This window comes from Nycticebus coucang, chromosome 1 (genome assembly GCF_027406575.1).
Source record: "Nycticebus coucang isolate mNycCou1 chromosome 1, mNycCou1.pri, whole genome shotgun sequence".
NCBI classification, from domain to species: Eukaryota; Metazoa; Chordata; class Mammalia; order Primates; family Lorisidae; genus Nycticebus; species Nycticebus coucang.
In genome coordinates, this window is record NC_069780.1 from 2830983 (window position 1) to 2854384 (window position 23402).

General features: G+C 44.9%; 1 protein-coding gene and 1 long non-coding RNA gene across 6 annotated transcripts in view; one reads left to right on the forward strand and one right to left on the reverse strand.

Moving 5' to 3' along the window:
* SLC4A4 (solute carrier family 4 member 4) overlaps nucleotides 1-23402 on the forward strand; it is a 394952-nt gene that overhangs the window by 348513 nt on the left and 23037 nt on the right. For all 3 annotated transcript variants that reach the window (XM_053566691.1, XM_053565978.1, XM_053567426.1), the window contains exons 17-20: nucleotides 5761-5874; nucleotides 7460-7621; nucleotides 18453-18631; nucleotides 19968-20040. In XM_053566691.1, coding sequence (XP_053422666.1) covers nucleotides 5761-5874; nucleotides 7460-7621; nucleotides 18453-18631; nucleotides 19968-20040 — 528 coding nt within the window. The remainder of the gene's footprint in view (nucleotides 1-5760; nucleotides 5875-7459; nucleotides 7622-18452; nucleotides 18632-19967; nucleotides 20041-23402) is intronic.
* On the reverse strand, nucleotides 1447-23014 carry LOC128569747 (uncharacterized). Of its 3 annotated transcripts, XR_008375525.1 has the most exons (4): nucleotides 22664-23014; nucleotides 8394-8449; nucleotides 5146-5567; nucleotides 1447-3344 (listed from the first exon to the last, which is right to left on the reverse strand). It is a non-coding gene; the product is annotated as an uncharacterized LOC128569747 (long non-coding RNA). The 3 variants fall into 3 exon arrangements; XR_008375480.1 differs by having other exon boundaries at nucleotides 1447-5567; XR_008375549.1 differs by lacking the exon at nucleotides 22664-23014 and adding an exon at nucleotides 18358-18441 and having other exon boundaries at nucleotides 1447-5567.

A 23402-nucleotide genomic window follows, 5' to 3' on the forward strand; every position in this document is an offset into this window, starting at 1 on the left:
ATTCTTATCTCCGTAGAGTCGGGCGGGCAGGCCCTGCACAGAGCACAGAGTGCATGTTGGGTCTGGATGAGCTCGCTGCCGGCTCAAATTCAAGTTTCACTTTGGTATAGAGTAAGACCTGATAAGTCTGCTAAAATAGAACCTTGCCTGCCTTCTCTAATTAGATAATTTACGGTTGAGTACAAAAGTGGCCTGGGAAAAATTATCAATTTCCTTGAATATAAAGCTTAAACTGAATCTGAATCTGGTATCTCAGAAATGAATATCTTAATAATAGACAATCTCCAGGAGTGATTCTGCTATAACTGGACTGTACTGAACAATTTAAGGGGAAATAGAACTGGGTGAATTATGCAGAACGTGTCATCCCCGCTATGATTTCTAATGAGGTTAAGCAACATTATTAATAGAGTAGTTTTTTTCCTCTATAAATTTTAAGGACTGTAATGCTGATATTTATTAGCGTTTGTCTTTCTAGCTACTTTTGTACCTATGCTGTAATAATGCCGCATTTGACAAGACTGCCTTTACTTGGGATGCTTTCAAAATCAGCAGACATATGATGTGAATAGATCATATCATATGGTATCTATTGCTCATATTTATATTAGGTATTAGTTTCTATAGTTGTTTTATCAAATTACCATTAATATGGTGGCTTAAAATAACAAAATTTTAGATCTGAAAGGTGAGATACGGAAGTCAGATGTGAGATCTGGGGGGTCAGAGGCTGAAGTGGTCTTACTGGACCAAAATCAAGTGTGGGCAGGCCTGCACCTTCTGCAGGCTCAGGGGAGAAGGGATCCCTTGCTGCCTCCCACTTCAGGGAGCTCTCTGCAAGCCTTGGCTCATGGCCTTTCCCTTTAACTTTTTTTATTTTATAAGGTGGGGTCTGACTCTGTCACCCAGGGTGGAGCACAGTGGTGGAGATCATAGTTCACTGCAGCCTGAGACTCCTGGGCTCAATGATCTCCGGTGTCAGCCTCTGCAGAGCTGGGACTACAGGCATCAAACAGAGCTCCACGCTATTATTCTACCTTTAAAGCCAGCGACGGCCAGTCAGATCTATCTCCCACTTCATTCCTCTATGTGATTATGTGGGGTCCACCTGGTTAATTCAAGACAATCCCCCAATCTCAAAATCAGGTGATTAGCAACCTTAATTCTATCTGCAACTTTAATTTTCCTGTATGTTACATGACACATGTGTATGCTGTGTAACATTACATGTGTACAGGTTTGGGGAATTACAACATGGGTGCCTTCAGGGGTGCACTCTGAAAAGAAAGAGTTCATTTGATCCAAAGTGTTTGGCCTGAGCAATGAGGAAAATTAAGCTGCCATTAACTACAATTGAGAAAACTACTCAGAGAGCAGGTTTAGGGCTCACTGCTGGGGCGGGGGGGCTGGGGCAGGGGACTTGGGGGGAAGAGACTGAGCATTTAGTCTGCGACATAAATTTGAGATGCCTATAAAAAATCCAAGTGCAGGGACCAGGTGGGTGGACAGTGTTTCTGGAATGTGGGGGAGTGGTCTGACCTAGAGATAGAAATCTTTTAGTCCTCTGCATATAAATGGTATTTAAAGCACAAAGCTGAAGAAGACCATTAAAGGCACAAGTGTAGACAGAGGAAATCAGAGACCAAGGTCTGAATTGTGGGGCACTCCACCTCCAGCGTTCCAAAGAGTTGAGGGGAAACTGGCAAAGACGAGAGTAGCCATGGAAGTAGGCTAGAAACCGGGTTACTGGATTTGATTTCCAGACGTTGTGAGAATGTCAGAACCTGACAGCGGGTATACTCCAGCCACTTGCCTTTGAAAACATTCTCCTGGCTGGTTGGACTGCTACACACCACACAGACACCACCCCATCCTTAGAGTGCATGAGAGGCTGTGTGTTCCTCTCTTTACCCATACAAGACTTGGCTCATCAAGTTTAATGAGATACTGTCAAGAATGTATATTAAAGTCATCTTTAGAGGGTCGTATGTCTATATAAAATCTGTATTAAATGTGAGAGGTCAGAATGCAGCAAGGAATTCCTTAAGCTATGGCAATGATGATTTGACAACTTTATATTATTTTGAATATCTTCAGTGGAGATAAATTGCTTTCACTTTGAGTATGGATTTAACTTTTAAAACTATCTGTAGTCATTTGTATATTGTTGAATAGAGTGAAAATTGATAAAACGATGTAACATTCAAGAAGGTAATTTGGCATTATATACCAAAAGCCCTAAATTTCTATATATGCTTTGATGATAATGGTAATTCTCATGACGGGAATTTATTCTAAGGAAACAGCCCAGTAATGTGCAAAAATTCCTTTAGCATATTCTTCATTGTAGTCAAAAGCTGGAAGCAATCTAAATAGTGGAGTATTAGAAAAATAGACTTTGGGACGACCATTCCATGATACCATGGAGTCAATGCTCACAATTATAGAAAATACCAAATGAGACGAAAAAAAGTGCCAAAGCAAGATACCAAACAGTATTTGCAAACCCTGTATGTATACACCTGTGTACAAATATATGTGAACATGCATATGTACAGAAGCAGGGTGTGTTAACATTTATTCCTAGATAATGAAATTGGAAACATTTTTTCATCTATTTTTTCAAAATATTCTGTAATGAACATGTGTTAAATTTGAAACAAGAAAAATAAATTACAAAGACGATAGAATCAAATGTATGTGATGGTTAATGTGGTTAATCAGTCTTTGTTTAGAAACAAAATTATTTAAGGAACTTTAAAATTATTTGTAATAGCAATACCATTGAAATAAATGAATAGCTTTCCAAAGAGAATCATCCGAATGACAATTCCTCACTGATTTGGACTCAGAAGTTCTGAGATTTGGGGTAGGGGGGGTGAGAAAGTATATTCTAAATTGAGCTTTACTTTATACAGTAAAATTTCTAGATCATACATTTGTTTAACCAATACCCAAATCAAAATACAATTTATGTATTTGTCTGAAAAAAATTATTGTTTTTTTCTTTAGATATTATCATACCTTAAATAGTTTCTGAAAACAATTTAGAGCTTTCTGGGTACTTTCTCTTTGTTGGTACTTGGAATCATTGCCTCGGTCTCTCTAGGTCATGGAGTAAGGGGGCCGAGTCGGGAGCACAGCGTGTGGCCCCGGGAGGGTGTGCGGTCACCATGTTGGTTGTGCACGGCATCCAGTTTACAGAAGGCTGAGAATGGATGAGAATCTCTCTCTCCCAACCACAGACGCAGCGTTTCCCAGGTGCCTGGTAGTGATTTTAGTTGAGCAGGTCTGTCCTCTAGCAGCACCAAGGAAAGGGTCCGATGGGAATTCCTACCAAGAAACTGTAAATTGAATTTGTTTGCTACCTTTTATTTCCCTTTTCCTGTTCATTAAGAAAAACAAGGGGAGGAAAGCTATCTGTCTTTTTAATAACTATTTCCCTTCTTTTGAATAATTTATAGGATATGCGTTGTCAACAAATCACATTTTCTGGGTGAAGATCAGGAGGCTGAGAAGTTAAGATCTAACTTCTTTTTGCCTTTGCAGTGACCTCTGGTCCTCCAGCAGTTTACTGGGCCAGAGGGATGGTCGTAGCGTCATAATGTATTCTGAAACCACTTCCTTTTACTTTCCTTTACGCCCACCTCCTCGATAGCCAGCGTGAACCCTGTTTGCACCAAACTTGAGAAATGAGAGTTTCCTTCAATATTGAGCCTCTGGGAGTCATCCTTTTTCTATAGTAATTCTAGATACTTCCAACCAAAATTAACTCTGAGTGGCGGTCCTGTGTTATTACTGGGCTTTTATTTTTTGTTTCTTGTAACTGAGGCTTCCTTTCAAAGACCTCCTGACAGTAAGTTTATTCTAGTAGTCTCTGCAGCAGGAGAGCTTCTGGAACTTGAAGTAACCAGAGTTAGCTCCTACCAGGAGAGTTCATTATCTTCTAGGCAATATGTTAAACCCTTTCAGAGCTCTTTACATTTAATTCTTATAATAAGAATTATTATAGGAAGGCCAATGATGCTGTAGGATTTTTTTGGTTGGTTTTCAGATGAAGTAATTGAAGATAAGAAAGGATAAGTCTCAGGATAAGCTCTGCCCCGTGACCTGACTGGGGCTGAACTCCACACTGCTATCACAGATCTCCTCAAATCACCCTGTTATCTGTTTGTACTTGAAAATAATCGTGTGTGGCTCGTGCTATAGGTCAGTGAGTAGGATGCCAGCTACACACCAAGGCTGGCAGTTTCAAGCCTGACCTGGGCCTGCAAAAATAGCTGGGTGTTGTGGTGGGCACCTGCAGTCCCAGCTCCTTGGGAGCCTGAGGCAAGAGAATCACTTAAGCCGAAGAGTTGGAGGTTGCTGTGAGCTGTGATGCCACAGCACTCTACCAATGGTGACATAGTGAGACTCTGTCTCAAAAAAAGAAAGAAAATATTATGTGAATTGGTGTGAACTTGCTCCTCACTCTTCCTTCACTGGCTTCTGTTCCTGGTGTGTACTTCCCGAGAAGCTAAGCCTGACAGAATCAGCCCACCAGGAGTGGAAGGAACTCCTGGCCAAAAGGCCCACCTTTGATCCTACTGATGGTACCAAAGCTCCTAACCCCAGGACTGGTCACAAACTGGGCACTGTAGCCTTTAGCATACCCACAGTGCCAGGGAACTTCTAATCCTCACTTGGGCTTTTATTGACTGTGTGTCTGCAGTGGTCCCACTTCTCTCTTTGAAGAGACCCTCTGTCCTGAGAACTGTGTGCCTCTCCACCCCACTGCTCTCTCTCCCTTCACTGGACACTGGCTGCTTGCACTGAGGTAACCTGATCACCTCTGGGTCAAACCTGATTTCATCTAGCAGCAGGTTTCCTTATCCATTCAACTTGGCTATGGGCATCTTGAAGACAGACGTGTCTGTTTTATTTACTGTGATGTCCTTGGCACCTGTAAAAGCACTGGGAACTGAGTAAATTCTGTGGAATGATCACATCATGCATTGCGGGGTGTGGGGCTGTATGAGAAGCTCAGATGTCTGTGCTCTGGTGATGTTGTTAGGCCGTCACTGAGGATAGATAGAAATTAGACAGATAGTCTAATTTCTTCACTAACACTAGAGCAGCCTCCACACCCGAGGCCTGTGTACCCACCTGTGGGAAAGGTCTGGGTTTAATGCTGCATCCCATTAAGCCCAGACATTGTCCTGACCTGGGGAATTTGGAGTGCTATCACATAAAGGAAACTAGACTGTGGAGACACCCCACGTAGAGGAGACTTGAAGAACTGGCCGGAAGGAGAAACATTTTTCCTGATAGCCTGTGCAGCCATCGCTTGCTCGTCTCTTGTCATGTGATGTTCCCGCGAGGTCCTGATGTTCACTGACCTCAGTGGACTGGAACTTGTAATCCCTCACCTGCTGGAGTGTTACACACGCACACAGCCTTGTGGGATTTGTCCGACTCTGTGTTCACAGTGCTGCCTCCCTGATGATGAGCAGAAGCCCCCAGCTGTGAGCTCACCTGGGCGTCCGTGCCGCGTTTAGGACCAGCGTGCGGTTTTCAGGCTGTGTAGTCTGTGGGGGAAGGTTATAAAGTAATACAAAATCAATTTAAAAATAATCTTTCTGCAGTGTGACGCTCCTTCAATTTGCTGATGAAGCTGTTACTATAAACTGTTAGCCAATACGACTTCTTCAGTCATTTTAAACACAGGAAAATATACATGTCTGGTGCTAAATGATCCCTCATTTCTTTTTATTTTTCTAGGCAAGAAAATTGATCAGCGATTTTGCCATTATCTTGTCCATTCTCATCTTTTGTGTGATAGATGCCCTGGTAGGTGTGGACACTCCAAAACTACTTGTGCCCAGCGAGTTCAAGGTGAGTGAGCGTCTGCCCTTCAGTCATTCCTGGAACTCCGGGGCTTTCTTTCCTTCCCCTGTTACACCTTATTGTACCTTTTTCTGAGTTAGTTTTATACACTTATCCATCTCTTTTTTCTTCTTTCAGTTGCTTGTTAGGCTAATCTATATGTTTAGTCTAATTTCTTCACTAAAATTAAATGCCAAGAGTAGGATCAAATGCAGGTTTCACTGTATTAATTTTCCCTTAAAAATAACTGATTTAATAACATTATAGACTCTGTACTGTATCTAAAGAATACAATGTCTTTAGAATATTTTTAAAATATCCGAAGTATTTTCATTCGCCTTGATCCCTGTAACAATCCCAGGAGTATGAAATGCAGCTGCATTTATAAAGTTGAGACTGAAGTTTATAGAAGTTAAGTAAAATGCTCAACTTTACAGAATTTGTGGTGCAGTCTTTTCCTGTCTCCTAGATCAATCCACACTGTCTCCACTGATGAGAATCACATATGCTGGAAAACACCAAGCTAGCTGCAGTTTGAGTTTTCTCACTGCTGCATGAGGCAGGGCTACCTGCGCCCTGGCCACAGCGTGTCTGTGTCACCACTAGCAGACATGGGCTCTCATCCATCCCGTCATTAATTCATTTAGGCCAGTAGTTACTGAGTGTTTGCTCTGAATCAGGCTCCAGACTGGGGATTTGAAATGCATTGATACAAAAGACAAAGTTTTTCCCCTTATGAGTTCACATCCTGACAATGGCAGTGAAATGTGGATAAATTCAGTGAGGAGTTCTAAGCACAGTGAGACAGAAATGGCCTCAGAAGAAATGAGGCTTCCTTGATAGCAAATCTGGAGAAAATAATTGATAGATAGTATTCTATTTTAGCTTTTTCTGTTTTATTTAAAGTAAGAGAAATCCCGGGAAATTTTCTTTTCTGTAGTAAACATATGTGATTTCTGATAGAAAAGAGATTGATAACTACAAAAAGGATCATATTCCCCATTTTAAAGACATTTCTAAGTATGTAATCAATTATTGTGGATCATTTCTCATATGTAAAATAAAAGACCAGAATGTTTAGTTTGACTATAACATAAAAAAAAAAACACTGTAGCTTTTTACCTACCATATTATGAAGCTATTGTACCCTAGCAATAGTAGGAAAAATTCCATATAATTGCTAGAAACCATGAACAAAAGTTGTGGTGGTCTTTAAATTTCTTACTACTATATGTACCTCTTTATTAAATACTATTACATTTGGGATTTTCTTCTGGCTTCTCCTTACACTTAAATCATTTTCTTCCATCTTGAGTCCATATCATAAATCATCCCAAGTTCACAAAGTGGTATTGCCTTGTTTTCCCACAGCTCATCTCCTTTTTCTCCCTTCTTTAAAGTTTTGCCTCAAAAACAGTATCATTTAGGAAGGCTTTGGTGAATAATCCCCATTTTCTAGCCTATAACTATTTCTACTGTGGATTTTTCAATATGTCAACTCTCCAAAAATGATATGTGTTTTCCATTGATTTTTCACCAAGTAGCAGATATTAACCTGACAATTTCCTGAAACACGTTCTCTCTCTTTCGCAAGCCAACAAGTCCGCACCGAGGTTGGTTCGTGCCACCATTTGGGGGCAACCCCTGGTGGGTGTACCTGGCTGCCGCCATCCCAGCCTTACTGGTCACCATTCTGATTTTCATGGACCAGCAGATCACAGCTGTGATTGTCAACAGGAAAGAACACAAACTCAAGGTAAATGTTCACGGTAGTGATTATCATTGCCTTTTAGTTTCTTTTTAGCACTTGAAAATATTAATCTCTTCAAAACCAATAGAGCTTCATTAGGAGTTACACTGCAGCTAATGTCCCCTAAGACTCGGCAGAATCACAGACCATGGTGTTGACACTTTGCTCAACATATTACTTTAAGGAAGCTCATTTAAATCTGAAGATATTTATTTTAAGTCATATTTCTTTTCACCACCAAAGAAAAAATAGTAACAAGTTTACTACTTAGCCACAGTCACCCTACATCTGATTTTAATGTGGTAACTGTCCTTAATAAAAACATAGACAATCAAAGCATTAAGTATTGAATACTGAGCACCTGTTCTCTGTTAAACCAACTAAGATTTAGTGTCAAATATGATTCAGATCATGGTTTAAACTCGTGATAAGAATTCTTATTTTTGTCTTCAACTAGTTGTATCAGAATGTTATTGACTATAACGTATGGGGAAAAAATGCTTTATGTTGCACACTTCAGGTTTTTAAAAAATGTGTTTATTAAGTTCGTCATGAGCCTAAAGGAAATGCATTAGTAGTGTGGGATATCTTTCCAGAAAGCTGCCTAAAATATTCTTTCTTTATGTAATGTGTCTTCAGCTCTGGTCATTTTTTAGGGGAGGGGCCACAAAGTTTTTTGTAAATACCGTTTGGGGAAGTGAGGGATGAGTCGTAGCAGTGATGAGAGCTGTAGCTCAGTGGTACCGGCTGTGAATCAGTGCTTTATCTGATGTCTTACCTCATTATAACCACCACCGTGTGAAGGGAGTATCACAGTGCACTGGAGTCAGTCACCTAGAAGCAGGAAAAGAAGATTACTAAGAATAGAGTTTAGCAGAAAGAAAAACCCAAGAAATACAGAAAATCAGTTGCCTGTAGAAAGCCACCAGGCAAGAGAGATGAGGAAGATTCTGATACAAACAGGGAGAACAGTGAGAACTGACTACAGATCAGGATGAGAAAAGAGTGAACTCCATAATAATAAGACCACGAGACAAAAAATAAATAAGTAAAATCAAGCTGTGGCTCAGAGTGTGGCAGAGAAGAAGGTCATAGAATGGTTGCTAAAATCACAAAGGACGGTGTGTAGGTAGCTATCGTGTCGGTCAGCGTGTGTATACGTGGAAGGGCAGAGTGAAGCTTTACTAGACTTCAACAGAAGACATTTTATGAAGACATGAGAATAAGTGGGGAGCAGAGAAATAGACTTTCACAAGAACAGACTTGTCCAGGGAACCCCTGACACTAAAAAGGAAAACACTGGTTTTCAGTTACACTCAAAGAAAAGGTTGGGAATTCTGTTGGAAACTTACGTATGAAAAATGCCTCTCCCTCCACCACCAGCCATGAGTAGCTACCGTGCTGCTCTGAGATGCCCCGTTAATTCTCAGTTGTTGAGCTTCTGACAGCGCCGTTACTTGGGTTATTTGCATTTGTTACATGGCACCTGACTTCCAAGAATTAAGAAGCAGATGCCAGGCCTCTTAACGGTTACACCTGTAAGTAGCACAGCCTCACTTGGTTTTTTGCCGCAGTCGGTTGGTCAGAGTGGTCGCTGGGACAGTGTCCATTCAGAGGGACAGGAAGGAATCCACCTTTTGACAGTGGAAGGGCATGTAACATTGGAGAAAACTCTATGAGACGAGAGGTATTGTTCTAGCTATTACTGGATAATAAAATCTGCTGTATTTGTACTAACAAATTTGCCCTAGTCTAGACTTGACGATGGCTCCCTGTGCGCCACTGAGTGTGTTCTTTGGTTCTCTCTGGTCCTCTAAACTGGCCATTGGCTCTGGAAGCTGTTGACATAGGCTGGACACTGTGTGTCCACCTCCCTATCGTCTGTCCATCTCTCTGCAGATATGTGGGCATTTGCAGAGGAGTGAGGCCAAGACGAGTTCATGAAAGCCAGGGCCACGTGACCCTGCACTGTGGCTTGGGGTTCTCCAGGCCTCAGAGACAGCGTGGGTTCCAGCCACGCCCTTAGTTGCGGGTTTGTGGTTAGGGGCATCCGTGGAGACACATTTTGTTTTCTTTTCTTTGGTGTTTGGCAAGCCTGAGAGCGGCTTGTGTTCCTACTGCCTTTTATCAGAGGATATTTTTTAATTGGCCAATTGAGTGTGCTGAGTTTGGACTGTCCTTGTTTTGTCGTGAGTGTTGTTCCCCACCTGCACCCTCTCGCTCACGGCCCTAGGATTGATCATCCATCCCTAGAATTCAGACCATGGTTCTGATGCGGGCCTCACGCCTCTGGGGACTGGTGCCGTCTGTGAGGCTGTCCCGGGCCAGGGGCCACTGCCCTGTGGATTGGTTCCTTCTTGTTGCTATCATTTTTTGTCTACATTTGTTCCTCTGACTTCCTGGCAGATAATCCATGGTTTCTAAAAGATATTTTTGTTTTTTGTTGAGCAATTTTAGATATTTTATACTGGCAGAGCTTTGGTGTTGATTTAGTTTACTAACAGGCTGGAAATGGATATTGATTAATATATATTTATTCTGAAAAATATTTGTAAACAAATTCTTAATTTTTATCCATGACTGGCCAGAATTGCTGTGTATCTTTGGAGGGAAGTGACTGCTAGTTTTTGTTCATTAAGTTTTCTTACGTTAGGTTCAGAAGTTAGAGTTTAGCAAGCTTAGGATTGATAAAATACAGAAACGTTTTATTGCCCTATTCCTTGTAGAAAAGGTTAAAAAATTAAGGTATATTAGGATTCACCTCAGAATAAGAATTAAGTATATAAAATAAGTTTTCACCACTTTTGGAATTTCCTGTTTGCAGTCATTCTTTTGAATAATGAAGGTTGTAGACTAAGTGGCAGTCCTTTGTCAGAAACCTAACAATACTAGCCGACATTTCATCGTGAATCAAAGGCTTTTCACTCTGGAAATTGTTTTGTCCATATTTTTTTTTAAGAGAGGAGGATTGTGGCATGTGAAAATTGGAGATTCTGTTTAAAATTGTAAAGGGCCTAAACTACCATGAAATGGAGTCAGAGGAGAAACATGAAGCAGTGAGAGATGAAGGCGTCGTGCCATGAAGCACAGCGTGTTTGGGTGGCGTCTGCTTTGCCGTCCTGTCCGCCAGCTCTGGCTGTGCGCCTGCTCAGGGTGGGTGCACCTCCCGGCTCTGTGAACAGCTCTGTGTTGATATGGGAACACTAACGGCACTTGGCTTTTTTTGGCCGTCGTTTGGTTAGTTATATCCTGCATGCTCCCTGTAGGGTGCTCAAAACAAACCAGGCTGACCGAGGCAATGACTTCTGTGAGGTCCCTGCAGTCTCACTGGCAGAGCAGGAACAGAGTGGGCTTCAAAGGGCAAGAGGTGCTGCTCAGAGGGGAAGGGGCGTCGAGAGTTATGGACGGTGGGCAGGAGGGCGGGAGGGGGCTACGGGTAGTTGTCAGGTGGTCGCGACAGCCAGTCTGCTCCCATGTATTTCATGGTAAAAATCCCCTATTTCTTTGGGTGATTCCAAGACCCTTACCTTGCTCTGTTGTGATTCTCCTTTTTGTCCTAACTGTGGTAACCCCAGCCAGTCCCATCCTCTCCTAGCGGTTTAGACGTGAGTTAATAACCAGTCTTCCTGTGTCATTCCAAAGCATACGTTTTTTTAAAGTGCTATGTCAGACCTATATTTCTAAACCTCCACCCCTTGAAGAATGTCTGTTCACCTTATCCTGGGATTCCGGTCTCTGCTGGACAACTTCACCCTACATTGGAAATCATTTTCTCCAAATGCTGGCGAGCTCTCTAGTCAGATGTGCTGCTTGTTTCTGAGATCTGAGGGCTTCTGCTGCTGGTGCTGCAGCTGGGAAGCCCTTCTCCCTGCTCTGTGATAGCTGTTTATCAGCATCCTCTTCATCCTCTCACATAATCCAAATAGAAAACCTCCTCAGTGAAGCCTTCACTGCTAAGGTAATTGATTTTGTTCTTGATTTTGCTCTTGGTATATTTGTATAACTTTGTGGCCCTGGTCTCATGATGTCTTACACAGCATTTATTTTGTTTTATTAACTGTATCCTCTTTTCTGGGCCAAAATGTTTTCAAGATGAGGACCATGTTTTATTTCTATTGTTGGCTCTCCCGTGGCCTCCACACATTTCCATGTGGTGGACACAATAGGTACATGTTGAAGGATTGTATGGCCTTTGGTGGGAATGGCTCTCAGAGCCGTCGCACTGAGTGAGACGCAGACACCTGGGGACCTGAAACCCACGTGCAGTTCTCACGGTGGTGCTGGGACTGCTCACGGCCCCGTCTGGTGTCATCACTGTGCAGAGTTTTTGTGGTGTCACTCTAGACCAGCGGTTCTCAACCTATGGTTCATGACCCCTTTGTAACAATGAAAATACACAGCACATTAGGAAGGTTGAGACCACTGCTCTAGACGTTGTCCACTTCTTCCTCCTCTGTGCTTTCCAGCTCTTCTCCAAACGCATTTGGAGTGCATTGTAATTTGTGCTTACCTGACTGCCGGCCTTTGGGGGGCCTCCGCGTGGCTCCTGCATCCCCTGAACCAGCACACCGTCTGCGTCCTGGTGGACCTGGGCATGTGCTCATCTTTGTCTCTGCTCGTGGGTGTGCTGCTCCTGAGCCCCTTTGTTGCAGTCTGTGAACCAGATATAAACTTCAGCCTGCCGGACCAGTATTTTTTCTTTCATAGGTTTTGATTTCTGTGGATTTATTCCTGAATGACTTGTTCTGTATTACCAAAGCATATTCAATTTCAAAGGAAAATAAAGTTTCACTTCCTATCCTTGTACTGAAAATAGTCTCCAGTTTCAGAAAATATAAACCTTTTGGTTTATATTCATGAAGACATGGCTTTTTTTAACTTTAAAGGGCTCACTTAACCTTTTGAGTATTAGATGTTTGTGGGTTTGCTGTATATGGAACACTGGTGTTAGGGGCTAGAGATAAAGGTCAGCCTGCGGTCCAGTCTCGGAGCTTAGTGGATTCTCCCCACTCACCAGCCGTCTCCACCACTAACGCGGGACCAAACATGCCTCCCTTTGTGCTTCACACGGACATTAAATCATTTTCCTTACATTGGCATCACCTTGCACTCTGTAAACCCTGTCAGCGCAAGTATTCCTTCTTATTCTTGTTTTATCTACACAGGGCCTGCCACGGAAGAGATGTGCACTAAGTGATTATTCAATGATAGTTTTCCGTGGAAGGACATAGGCCCCGGGAAGAGAAGACACAGGCAGTTGTGTGAGATTCAGGGTGACGTCAGAGGTGGTGGGTTCAGATCAGAGCTTCTTGTGGGCAGTCTGAATCGTGGTTGGTGGTAGCTGTCCTGTGCCCTGTAGGCTGTCCAGCAACCAGCAGCCAGCAGCATCTCTGGGTAATACCTGCCAGCCCCCCCCCACCCCCTGCTGGGACAACCAGCAAAGTCTGCAGACACAGTGGGATACCCAGTGGGTGGGGGTATGAAAACCAGTTCTGGGAGGAAACACTGACATAGCACTCGAAGACCATTTGAGCATGTGGTTTTTGTTCAGAGTGAAGCAGGAAGGCCCTGGAGTGCGGGGAGCAGGGGAGCAGTGTGTGATGATCCAACCTTGACAGGATCAGCTCTCAGAGTGGGGGGCGGGGGTGCGGGAAGGACAAGAGAAAATCAGAGTTTTCCCTGGTGAGACCTTTGGGGACTGCTGAGGGTTGCTGTGTGGTGTGAAAGAAGGAGGGGAATTTGAGTGTAAGAGAGAGAATGGTTTCAAACAAATGTCACATTTGACAAAGTGCCCGTGTGAGAGCAGCACTGGGAAACGGCAGGGGCACTAGGGAACAGGGTTTCAGGAATCCCCTCAGGCCCCAGCGCAGTGCTAGCTGCCGGAGCCTCAGCCTGACGTCTCACTGGCTGCTGGCTCAGCAGCACCAGGCAGGGCAATGGGGCAGAGGGGACAGGGGCTGCACTTTGCACTGTGGCTGCAGCAAGGGCTACAGGGGAGGTGCCAGGGTGCAGGTGAGGAGGGAGGAGCTAGGGCAGGGGCAGAAATCATGAGACTCCGCAAAGGGTCATGTCCACAGGGAGGAGGAGTAAAGAATGGGTTAAAATTTTAACGTGTTATTTATTTTTTTTCTTTTGAGACAGAATCTTACTTTATCACCCTGGGTAGAGTGCCCTGGTGTCACAGCTCACAGCAACCTCAAGTGATCCTCTTGCCTCAGCCTCCTGAGTAGCTGGGACTACAGGTGCCATCACAAGGCCCAGCTAATTTTAGAGACAGGGTCTCACTGTGGCTCAGGCTAGTCTCAAACTCCTGAGCTCGGGCGATCCACCCACCTGGTCCTCGCAGTGTGCTGGGAGTATAGGCATGAGCCACCATACCCAGCCTTAACATGTAATTGTTGAAAAATATAATTTTCTATGTTTCTTGCAGTATTCTTTATATAAAAACTCCCAGAATTTCAATATTATTTTAATTCCGTTCAAATCTGATTGTTCAGATACTTCTTACTGAATCAATGTCTTAGAAGTGGCTGGTCTAATACACGTAGAGATTGTTTTCCAGAAAGCATTTTTATCACCATTTGAGTTCTGGGGTCCTTGTGGCCACAGTTGGGGGCACCATGGGTTCTAAAGCTCAGCTTTTACTGCTCTGCTCAGTGAGCATCTCCAGAGTCGATGTGTGTGAACACCATACAGCGTATCGTGCTGAGCCTTGCACACTGAAATTTGGCAAAATAATTTTGTTGATTTCCCCCCTGAGCTCAGTCTGCTCACAATCTTCCCAACATTGTTTCTTCAGTTTAAACTGTGCCTTCTTGTGCCTGGAATACGGTGGTACTTTCTTGTCTACCCTCTGTCCCCAGTCTTAACTTCTTCCAACATCCTCTACTGACCATCAGCATCGTCGTCCTAAGCAGCACTCTAATCAGACCACGTCCCTGCCGGGACACTTCAGTGACTGCACATGGCTCTTTGACAAAAAATTCTGGTCTTTAGAAATACGTAAACTGATTTCTCTCACCCAATTTCCTTCTTCCTGTCCCGACTTACGCGTCAGCTCTGTTCTGTTTTCTGAAAGTGGCTCCTTGTTTTCCTTGTTTTTCTCCAGCTTCCCCATACTGAGTTTCCAGCTGGCGCTGGTTCACATTCTAGGCCTCATGTGTGGTCATCCCGACTTAGGGCAGAGCGGTGCCCTCCTGGGTGCATCCACGGTGCCCCGGATTCCCCTGCTGTGGATCTGTGACTCTGGCTCTGTAAATACCTATTGATTCATCCAGATCTGCCACTGTGAAAACCACTTGGGGATGAGGACTGTGTATTATAATTACTTCACTTCTACTGTCCAGCAGGGTGTTATGGAATGAATGAATTAGCATTCATTCATTTATCCATTAAAATGTATTCAGAGTGTCCACTCGGTGGAGGGGCACCATCAGGCGCTGACTCAGCGGTGAACAAAAACACATGGTCTTTGTCCTCATGGGGAGTCATGAGGCACAATTCAAATGATCACGCAAAATGTGGCCTTGCAAATATGGCTGACACCGTGAGGGAGAGGAGGTAAGAGCCAGCTAGATGGCGCCAAGTGGGTGAGTGTTCAGGGGGCGCAGGCCCAGCGAGAGCAGGCCGTGGATGACAGATGGCAGTGCCGTGAGGGAGGGACAGTGAGGCTGGGTTGCGGGCGGAGGCAGACCCTGGGGAGCTCAGGTCACTGTGGCAGTTCTCCCGTCTTCTCAGGGACATGAAGAAGTCTCACTCTGGTTGACGGGGATGACCCTTTAAAGGGAGAGATGTTGAGGGGCACAGAGGACTTATGTGTCTGTGAGTCTGTCTGTTCTGTGGCGTTGCCTGGTCACGCTCACAGACTTCTCTCTGAAGGCCTCATTCCATCCTTAGGGTCCAGTGGTCCTTTTCGGTAGTTGTCAAGCTGTCTAACTGAGACATGTGTTAGTCAGAATAGAAAAGGATGCACAGCGATGGCTTGGGTCCTGCATGTGACTTCACACTCGCTATTCCTCTGGCCTATCCACCGGGTTGGTGGGCACATCCTTGGCCTGTCACAGTTTCTTTGGTGACAGGATCTGAAGATTCTGCCAGTTAATTACTCTGGGGACATGAGTGCCTGAGTCTCAACAGGGCTTCAGTCTCTGTCCTGTCCAGCTGCTGGCCTCTCTCTTTTCCCTCCTCATATGTTTCATGTTTCACATTTATACCAGTTAACAAATATTTACTTTTTTTTTTTTTTTTTTGCAGGGCTAATTAATTACAGTTGCCAGTCAGGAGAGTGGCGACATGGTGTTTGTCCTTTTTTAAAGTTAGCACTTACAGAGAATCTACTGTACCCACGCACTGTGCTGGGTATCGAGAATGCAGAGAAGAAAGGACACAGTCCAGGTCCTCGTGTTATTACAGTCTGATCTCAAAGAGATAAACACATACGGAATTTTTTAAAAATTTTTTATTGAGAATAAACTGTGTATTTCTCACTGTGCTGTGGTCTTCAGAATAAAAAGGACACAGGTCTGCAAAATTTTAAAAATAGCACAACGAGTGTCATGGTAGAGGAGGACGTAAAGTGAAAACCAGGGACATGAAGGAGAGAGCTGACCCCTGACCTGTGTCACCTGGGCTGGGGCAGGAAGAACCACCAGAAATGGTGAGAGCTAAGTTAAGCCTTCAGGGTAAATAGGACTGAGCCAAGAAACGTTCAGGATCCATGGAGCCCAAGACACAGCAGCGCTGGTGAGGGACACGTTTGAGGACTTGCCCACACACAGCGCGGCCGGGGCCGAGGGGTTCACGGAGGGGAGGGATGAGAAATGGGGCTGCAGAAGTGGACAGAGGCCCATCTCAAGTGACCACAGTGGGGTCACAGACACCCAGGAGTCAGCAGCGTGTCCTGAGGCTCCACCTGAAGGGACAGCCCCAGCCGCTGTGACCTCCTGCCGTCTTCACTGCCATATCCTGTTGTGTCACAGTCACCTGCTCCATCCTGCAGTTTTACTGTCCCTGACCCGATTCACTCTGTTCCTAACAGCAGCCAGAATGTTTAGCATATGAGAAAATCATGTTGCTCCTCCTTTCAAACCCTCCCACCCTTTCCCGCTGCATTCCGTGTACAAGTCCAAGTTCCTGCAGTTCTCTTTAGTATTCACCGCTACTTAAACGTACTGTGTAGTCTGTGTTGGTGAGTGCTGTCTTTCTTGGGAGAATGGAAACCCCAGGAGGGCAGGAGTTTTGTCTGTTTTGTTCACAGCCGTGTCCCAGCACCAAGAACCCTGCCTGGGCTAAGTTGGCCATCATTACTCCTGGGAAGAATGACTAGATGAGAGAGCCCAGAAACGTCCCAACAGTCACATCACGAGTCCTTGTTGGACAAGTTCATTTCAGCTCCGCTGCCTCTGCCCTCCTTCCCCAACTTCACTGAGTCCCACTTCACACTACTATGCACTCGTTTTCTGAATATACATTAACGTTTCTGTCTCCCAAGTAGATTTCTGTTCTTAACCCAACCTGGACAAGCCCATACATGCTCTTCTGTTCCTATCTTGGTTCCCCTGCCTGTAATGAGCATTCTGGGAGCCTGACTGGACCCAGGTGTGAGAGCCGCGGGTGAGACCTTGGCATCTCCGTGGGAGGACAGCAGCAGTGCAGGCAGATCTGAACGATGGCAGCCCCAGTGCAGGTCACGGCTCAGCTTCAGGGCAGTGCCTTGGGCTGGGTGCACTGGCTCCAGGGCTGCTCTTCCCTACTGTGAAAAGGGCTGCTGTTTTCCCAGACACCATAGGGTGTCAGGCATTCAATTTCTTCATAAATAGAGCAGAGAAACGTAGCCATAGAGTCACACTGTGGACACATTTAACATCCCGCCAAATGAGTGAGAGAACTGGGCCTTCAGTGGGACTGTCTGTGCTCCCATCAGTGTTACTGGGATCCTTAGGGGTTGTCTGAAACCAGCCCATTCTGGGTAAGGGCTATCAGTCACTGTAATGGTGAGATATAGTAGACTGTTACACAATTATTTCTGTATGCTATGAAAGGCGGGAAATGGTGTCCATGCTTTCTCAGGGTTGCTTTCGGATCTTTAATCTGCATGCACTGGCTGCCCTCAGGTGAGCAGCAGGCCCCACACTCAGGCCCAGGGGCGAGGGGCTGTTTTGGGGTCCCATGTTGACAGCAGCAGCCAGTACACTGCTGCAGCCACCACTGTTACGGGGTCTGTGCAGCCGCCACTCCACTCCAAGTAGCTACAGATGCTGTGTCTCCTTTACTGAATGGCCCCAACCGCTCTTAAAAGTATGCATACACTCAATGAATCCCCAAGAATAAAAAAAAAAAAAAAAGAGTATGCATACACCTCCACTGTTCTGGTCAGAGAATTAGATGCAGAGAGGTTAGTTAGCAGAGACAAATGCAGTGCAGCCTCCATAGCTGACCACCTCCCCACACTGACCACCTCCTTAAGTTGCCCTAATTTTCACAGACAGATACCCACTGCACGTGCGTCAGTACAGCAGCCTTGACCTTAGGGTGCCCCCTCTGCTCCTTGACCATAGTGTGACAGTCCCTGGGGTGGTCACAGACAGAGGTCAGACTGTAACACTGTGGCTGAAATCCAAGGTGAACAGTTTACCAGTGGTGGTGGAGGAGGGCTCTGCCATGGCAGCTATGGGAGGTCGCTGTGTGTTTAATTGCTGGGGGGATAATATAGGGAGAGGAGCCCTTTCCCTCAAGGAGTTTACCTTGTCAAGCAGACTGTGCAGATTTCTTTTGTCATCTTGACCCTGGTCTGGGAGTGTGACCAGATGTGAATGTGAGTCTGTTGTCTGTTCCACAGAAAGGTGCGGGGTACCACCTGGACCTCTTCTGGGTGGCCGTCCTCATGGTCGTGTGCTCCTTCATGGGTCTCCCGTGGTACGTGGCCGCCACCGTCATCTCCATCGCTCACATCGACAGCTTGAAGATGGAGACGGAGACTTCGGCACCTGGAGAGCAACCCAAGTTTCTAGGAGTGAGGTGTGTGAGTCCGAGGACAGCGGCTTTATGGAGCTTGCTCTCCAGACCCCTGTGTCAGTCAGAGGGAGTGAGCAGATTTACAGGAGAAGGGGCTGGTGGTGATGATTAATTTATTTCTATATTTTCTGTTCCAGAGAGGACTAAATTTTCATCAGAAAGAGGTTTTGATTTTATGTTTGCTTCTTAGGATAACATAAATTTTTATTGATTAGCAAAAGGCTAAATGATGCAACGTAAAAGCACAACCAGACCATTCTCTGCAGCCTGCGGGTGATTTCTGGTGCTGCAGTGGTCACCTGCCACCATCACATATAAAGGCCCTAAAAGCCTTAGGTCTACTTCTCACTTTCAAGATTCTTATTTTCCAACTCATTTTTCTGTCCCCATAAGCACTGGGAAATTTTTACCTCCAGCTGTTAGATTTCGGTAGCCGTGAAGGGCAGTGATGGAAGAGCTGTGTCCTCTGTCAAGTTCTCCTTGCAGCAAACGCAGCTCGTGAGGGCTTGGGTGGAGCTCACACAGAGCTGTCCTTCCCCACGCCATGACAATGGGTGACTCTTTGGGGAGAGGAGTGGGGTGGAGGATGGGAATCATGTTTGTTAAAAAGTACTTTTGTCAGGCGGCGCCTGCGCCGGCCCCATATACCGAGGGTAGCGGGTTCAAACCCGGCCCCAGCCAAACTGCAACCAAAAAATAGCCGGGCGTTGTGGCGGGCGCCTGTAGTCAGTCCCAGCTACTTGGGAGGCTGAGGCAAGAGAATCGCTTTAGCCCAGGAGTTGGAGGTTGCTGTGAGCTGTGTGAGGCCACGGCACTCTACCGAGCGCCATAAAGTGAGACTCTGTCTCTACAAAAAAAAAAAAAAAAAAAAGTACTTTTGTCACTATAGATTTGGAAATTAGACTGATGTGTTTATTGCACTCATGAAATTTCCCTGAACTGTTTGTTAATTAGCACGTGGGACACTATAATGTCTGTCTCTTAGGAAAGGTATAATTACACAACAAGACAGGTTGTTTTAAAAGTGAGGGCTTCCAAGAGGCCCGTGACTGATGGACTCAGAGCAGTTGGTTTTTCTTTCTTGATTCTAGAAGGAGCAAACAGTGTAGCAGGATCCCTTCTTCATGAATTCAAATAACCTAGTGCAATAGCTTTAGGAGACTTTTATAGTTAGGTTGAGCTTGTATGCTTGATATGTTAATTACATGATATTGACACCTTTGCTATTTTAGCCAAAACATTGACTTGGTCAACTTAACATCTTATTTTCGAGGTGAAAAGACAAGAGTGTGTTTATGAAAACAAGAGGCAGATTGGTAATTTTTTGATTTGGTTTCAGGGAACAAAGAGTCACTGGAACCCTTGTGTTTATTCTGACTGGTCTGTCAGTCTTTATGGCTCCCATCCTGAAGGTAAATATGTGAAGCCCTCTCCTCTCCCTCCTTCTCAGAGCACTGACACGTGATTGGTTATGTGAAGAGTGAGATCCCTTACGAAAAATCTGCAAGACTCTCTTCAGGTCTGTGGCACAGTGAAGCAGAAGGCAGGCAGAAGGGCGGCTGCAGGGAAGCCTGGCCTGGATTTCCTTTCCGCTCTTTCTCCCCTTCCCTTGTTATTATTTTGCAGTTGTTTGAACCGTACGAAGTTCCCAGTGTTCCCACATTCTGACCTACGGGAGCAGCCGTGTCAGGGAGTTGGGTGGGACTGATCCCCACACACTCCGTACCCCCCACACTCGTAGGCATGCTCTTCCCACCACCCTCCAACGGCTCGTGCTCAAATCCTGCCCACTTTCCCCCCTCAATTCCTGGGTAGCATGTGTGATTCAGGATGACAAGTTGGAATTTTTTTCTCCTGTTTTTAATTATTTTCTTTGAATGAGGGTCCTCATAGTCCACAAAGGGATATTAGACTAAAATTACTTACCTATAATTAGAAAAGTTTAGAAATGGACTCTTAAAGAAGAAAAATTCTGTGGGAGGTTACTTATAGTTTAGAAGTTCATACATAGGGCGGCGCCTATGGCTCAGTGAGTAGGGCGCCAGCCCCATATGCCGAGGGTGGCGGGTTCAGACCCGGCCCCGGCCAAACTGCAACAAAAAAATAGCCGGGCGTTGTGGCGGGCGCCTGTAGTCCCAGCTACTCGGGAGGCTGAGGCAAGAGAATCGCTTAAGCCCAGGAGTTGGAGGTTGCTGTGAGCTGTGTGAGGCCACAGCACTCTACCGAGGGCGGTACAGTGAGACTCTGTCTCTACAAAAAAAAAAAAAAAAAAAAAGAAGTTCATACATAGGTCTGATTGATGGGATGGCTGTCTCCGTAAACTGTGCGTGAAAATCTACTGAGGAGCAGAAAAGTAAATAAGCTGAGTGTGTTCTTGCTTACGGAGCTTCCAATTTCCTTTTGTAATACGAACATTTCATTCGTTTTTTTCTATTATATAAACAATCTGAGCCAATATTGATGATTTGTATCTTGTGCTTTATACCATAGTACAAGGCATGGAAGTCACCCACAGGCCTAAGAGCTGTAAACAGCCACTGTTCACAATTTCCTTCCAATATTTTCTTTAAAAATTTTTATTTTTAAACAATTCTAATTTCTAAGGTTTTTCAAATGCTCAGTTAATAACACAAGTAATGAGGCAGTATGTTCCTCTCACAATTTCAGACTATACAGCAGTAAACACTTCTCTCAGGTTAGCAGATTTTATGCCAATCAGACAAATTTGAGGAAAATGGAACTTGGATATTTTAACCTATAACTAAGACTGGCATTGCCTTCAGGCTATTTAGACTAGTATGTTGGTTATTTACAAAATAATTGGTAAACAGATAAAATAATTATTTATCTATTTTTTATCTGGTTTAATTCATTTCTGACTGGATTCGTGAAGAAATACGTACCTCATCTACACATGGGAGATTAAGATCTCAAGTAACCTCAGAGAAATCATCCCTGGCTATGTACAGAGAGGGCCTTAAATGAGCACAGAAGCTGCATTCTTCAGGGACAGAAGGAAACATGTTGTCACCTTTGCCAGCGCAAAGCAGGTGACAGGGTGGGTGTGACGGTGCCGTGAGCTGCCTGGCTTCAAGTCCAAGTGTTCCGTGCTCTGTTGTCCCGGACGTACCACATTGGCCAGTGGAAGAGCCTCCCTCTGAGGCAGGGGCCCCTCATTTTTAGGGAGCTCATTACAGACAGTTATGACCCTGTAAGGTGGGTGGCTGTCCTGGAAGCGAAGTTCCCCCCTGGGCTCCCTGAAGGTGGATCCCGTGGCTTGGGGGCCACAGCCCTTCTAGGTCTCCTCCTGCTTAGTCACCAGCGAGGGAGTACCCAGAAATCTCATCTGTTCAGATTAGCTCACCACCCCTCCCATCTTTTATATTATTTCTTTTTACTAATACAGCATAAAATCTTAATTCAAAAAGTCCAGATGTGTTTAAATTATGTGTGTGTGTGTGTGTGCATTACAACAAATTGGCTTTAATCCTGGAGAATCTGTTCACAAAGTTCAGTAATCATATATGATTCTGAAGGGATGCAGAGAGCAGATAGTTTATAAATTGCTATTTTGAGGGAGCGCTTCAAGACTCACATTTCAACAACACCACTTCCTAACCGTTTTCTCATTTTGCACCCAAATACGGCTACAGAGAAGCTAAGGCTGAAAGCACTTTTGTTCTTCATGATGATTCTTTTGTCTCTCCATGCAAAGGACCTTAGTACTCACAGAAACAGGCCAGAGGGCAGAGAAAGAAACCGGGGAGACTCAGAACACAGCTTGCTTTTGTTCTATGCTCGGCTCACCCCCATCCGCTGCTCACCCAAGGTGGTGGCTGTTTCCCCTGGCAACTATAGATTACTTTCAAGAGTCTTTGTAAGAATCAGTGGCATAAGTGGTCCAGCAAACATTTTTGTTAAGGATGATTTTGTCCAAGAGGTAGGAAATGAAATTGTTTTGTCAATAGTTTACAACGTATTGTGGAAAACATATATTTAAAAGGAGCAATAAAACAGGCAATTGTTGATTCTTACTTTGCAAGCCAGGCTGCTCAGCCATCAGTTCTCCTGGTAAAGTCAGCTCATTCCAGATCACGTTCCCTTCCCTCCACTGGCGTGTGGTTGAGTTGTGCGCATTTATCAGGGATCCCTTGTCAGCACAGTTGGAAAGTCAACACAGGAAGAGGCAGACATGACCAAGTACCAGTCAGGATTAACGATTAACCCTAGAATTCACACAGAAAGTGGTGTCAGGGGTTAGTTGGAGGAGGAAATAAATCTTTGACCTCCCCCAAGTGACTGTATGTTTATAAAGAATCAAGGGACAACTTTATAGAACAGCTTTACTTAAGAGTCTGCCTTGGCAAGGAGACCAAATGGATGGATTGGGAGAAGTGTGCTATTTTCCCTCCAGGAGGTGAAACGCTCAGCCCATTGCTGCCCGGCCCCCACACCCCTTAGATCTGGTGGCCTCACACCGTCCCAGGGACTTTCAGGCCTCAGGCTGTGGAGGTAGCTGCCCCCTCTGCGAGCTTACTTTGAACATGAAGTTTATGACTTCTGTTTTGATCTCTTTGCCGAGTCTTTCTTTTATGTGGAAGAATGTGAGGAATTACAGTGTGGCTCTAAGTCCATGAGGACACCCCTGACCCTGGCCAGCTGCAGCTGCTCATGCCTCAAAGCATCGAATCTTAAGGCGGATTCAGCACAGAGCTGCTGGGAAGCAGGAATAACTGCCTTCCCAGGCTGGTGGACCGTCAGGTCTGTGCTTCTG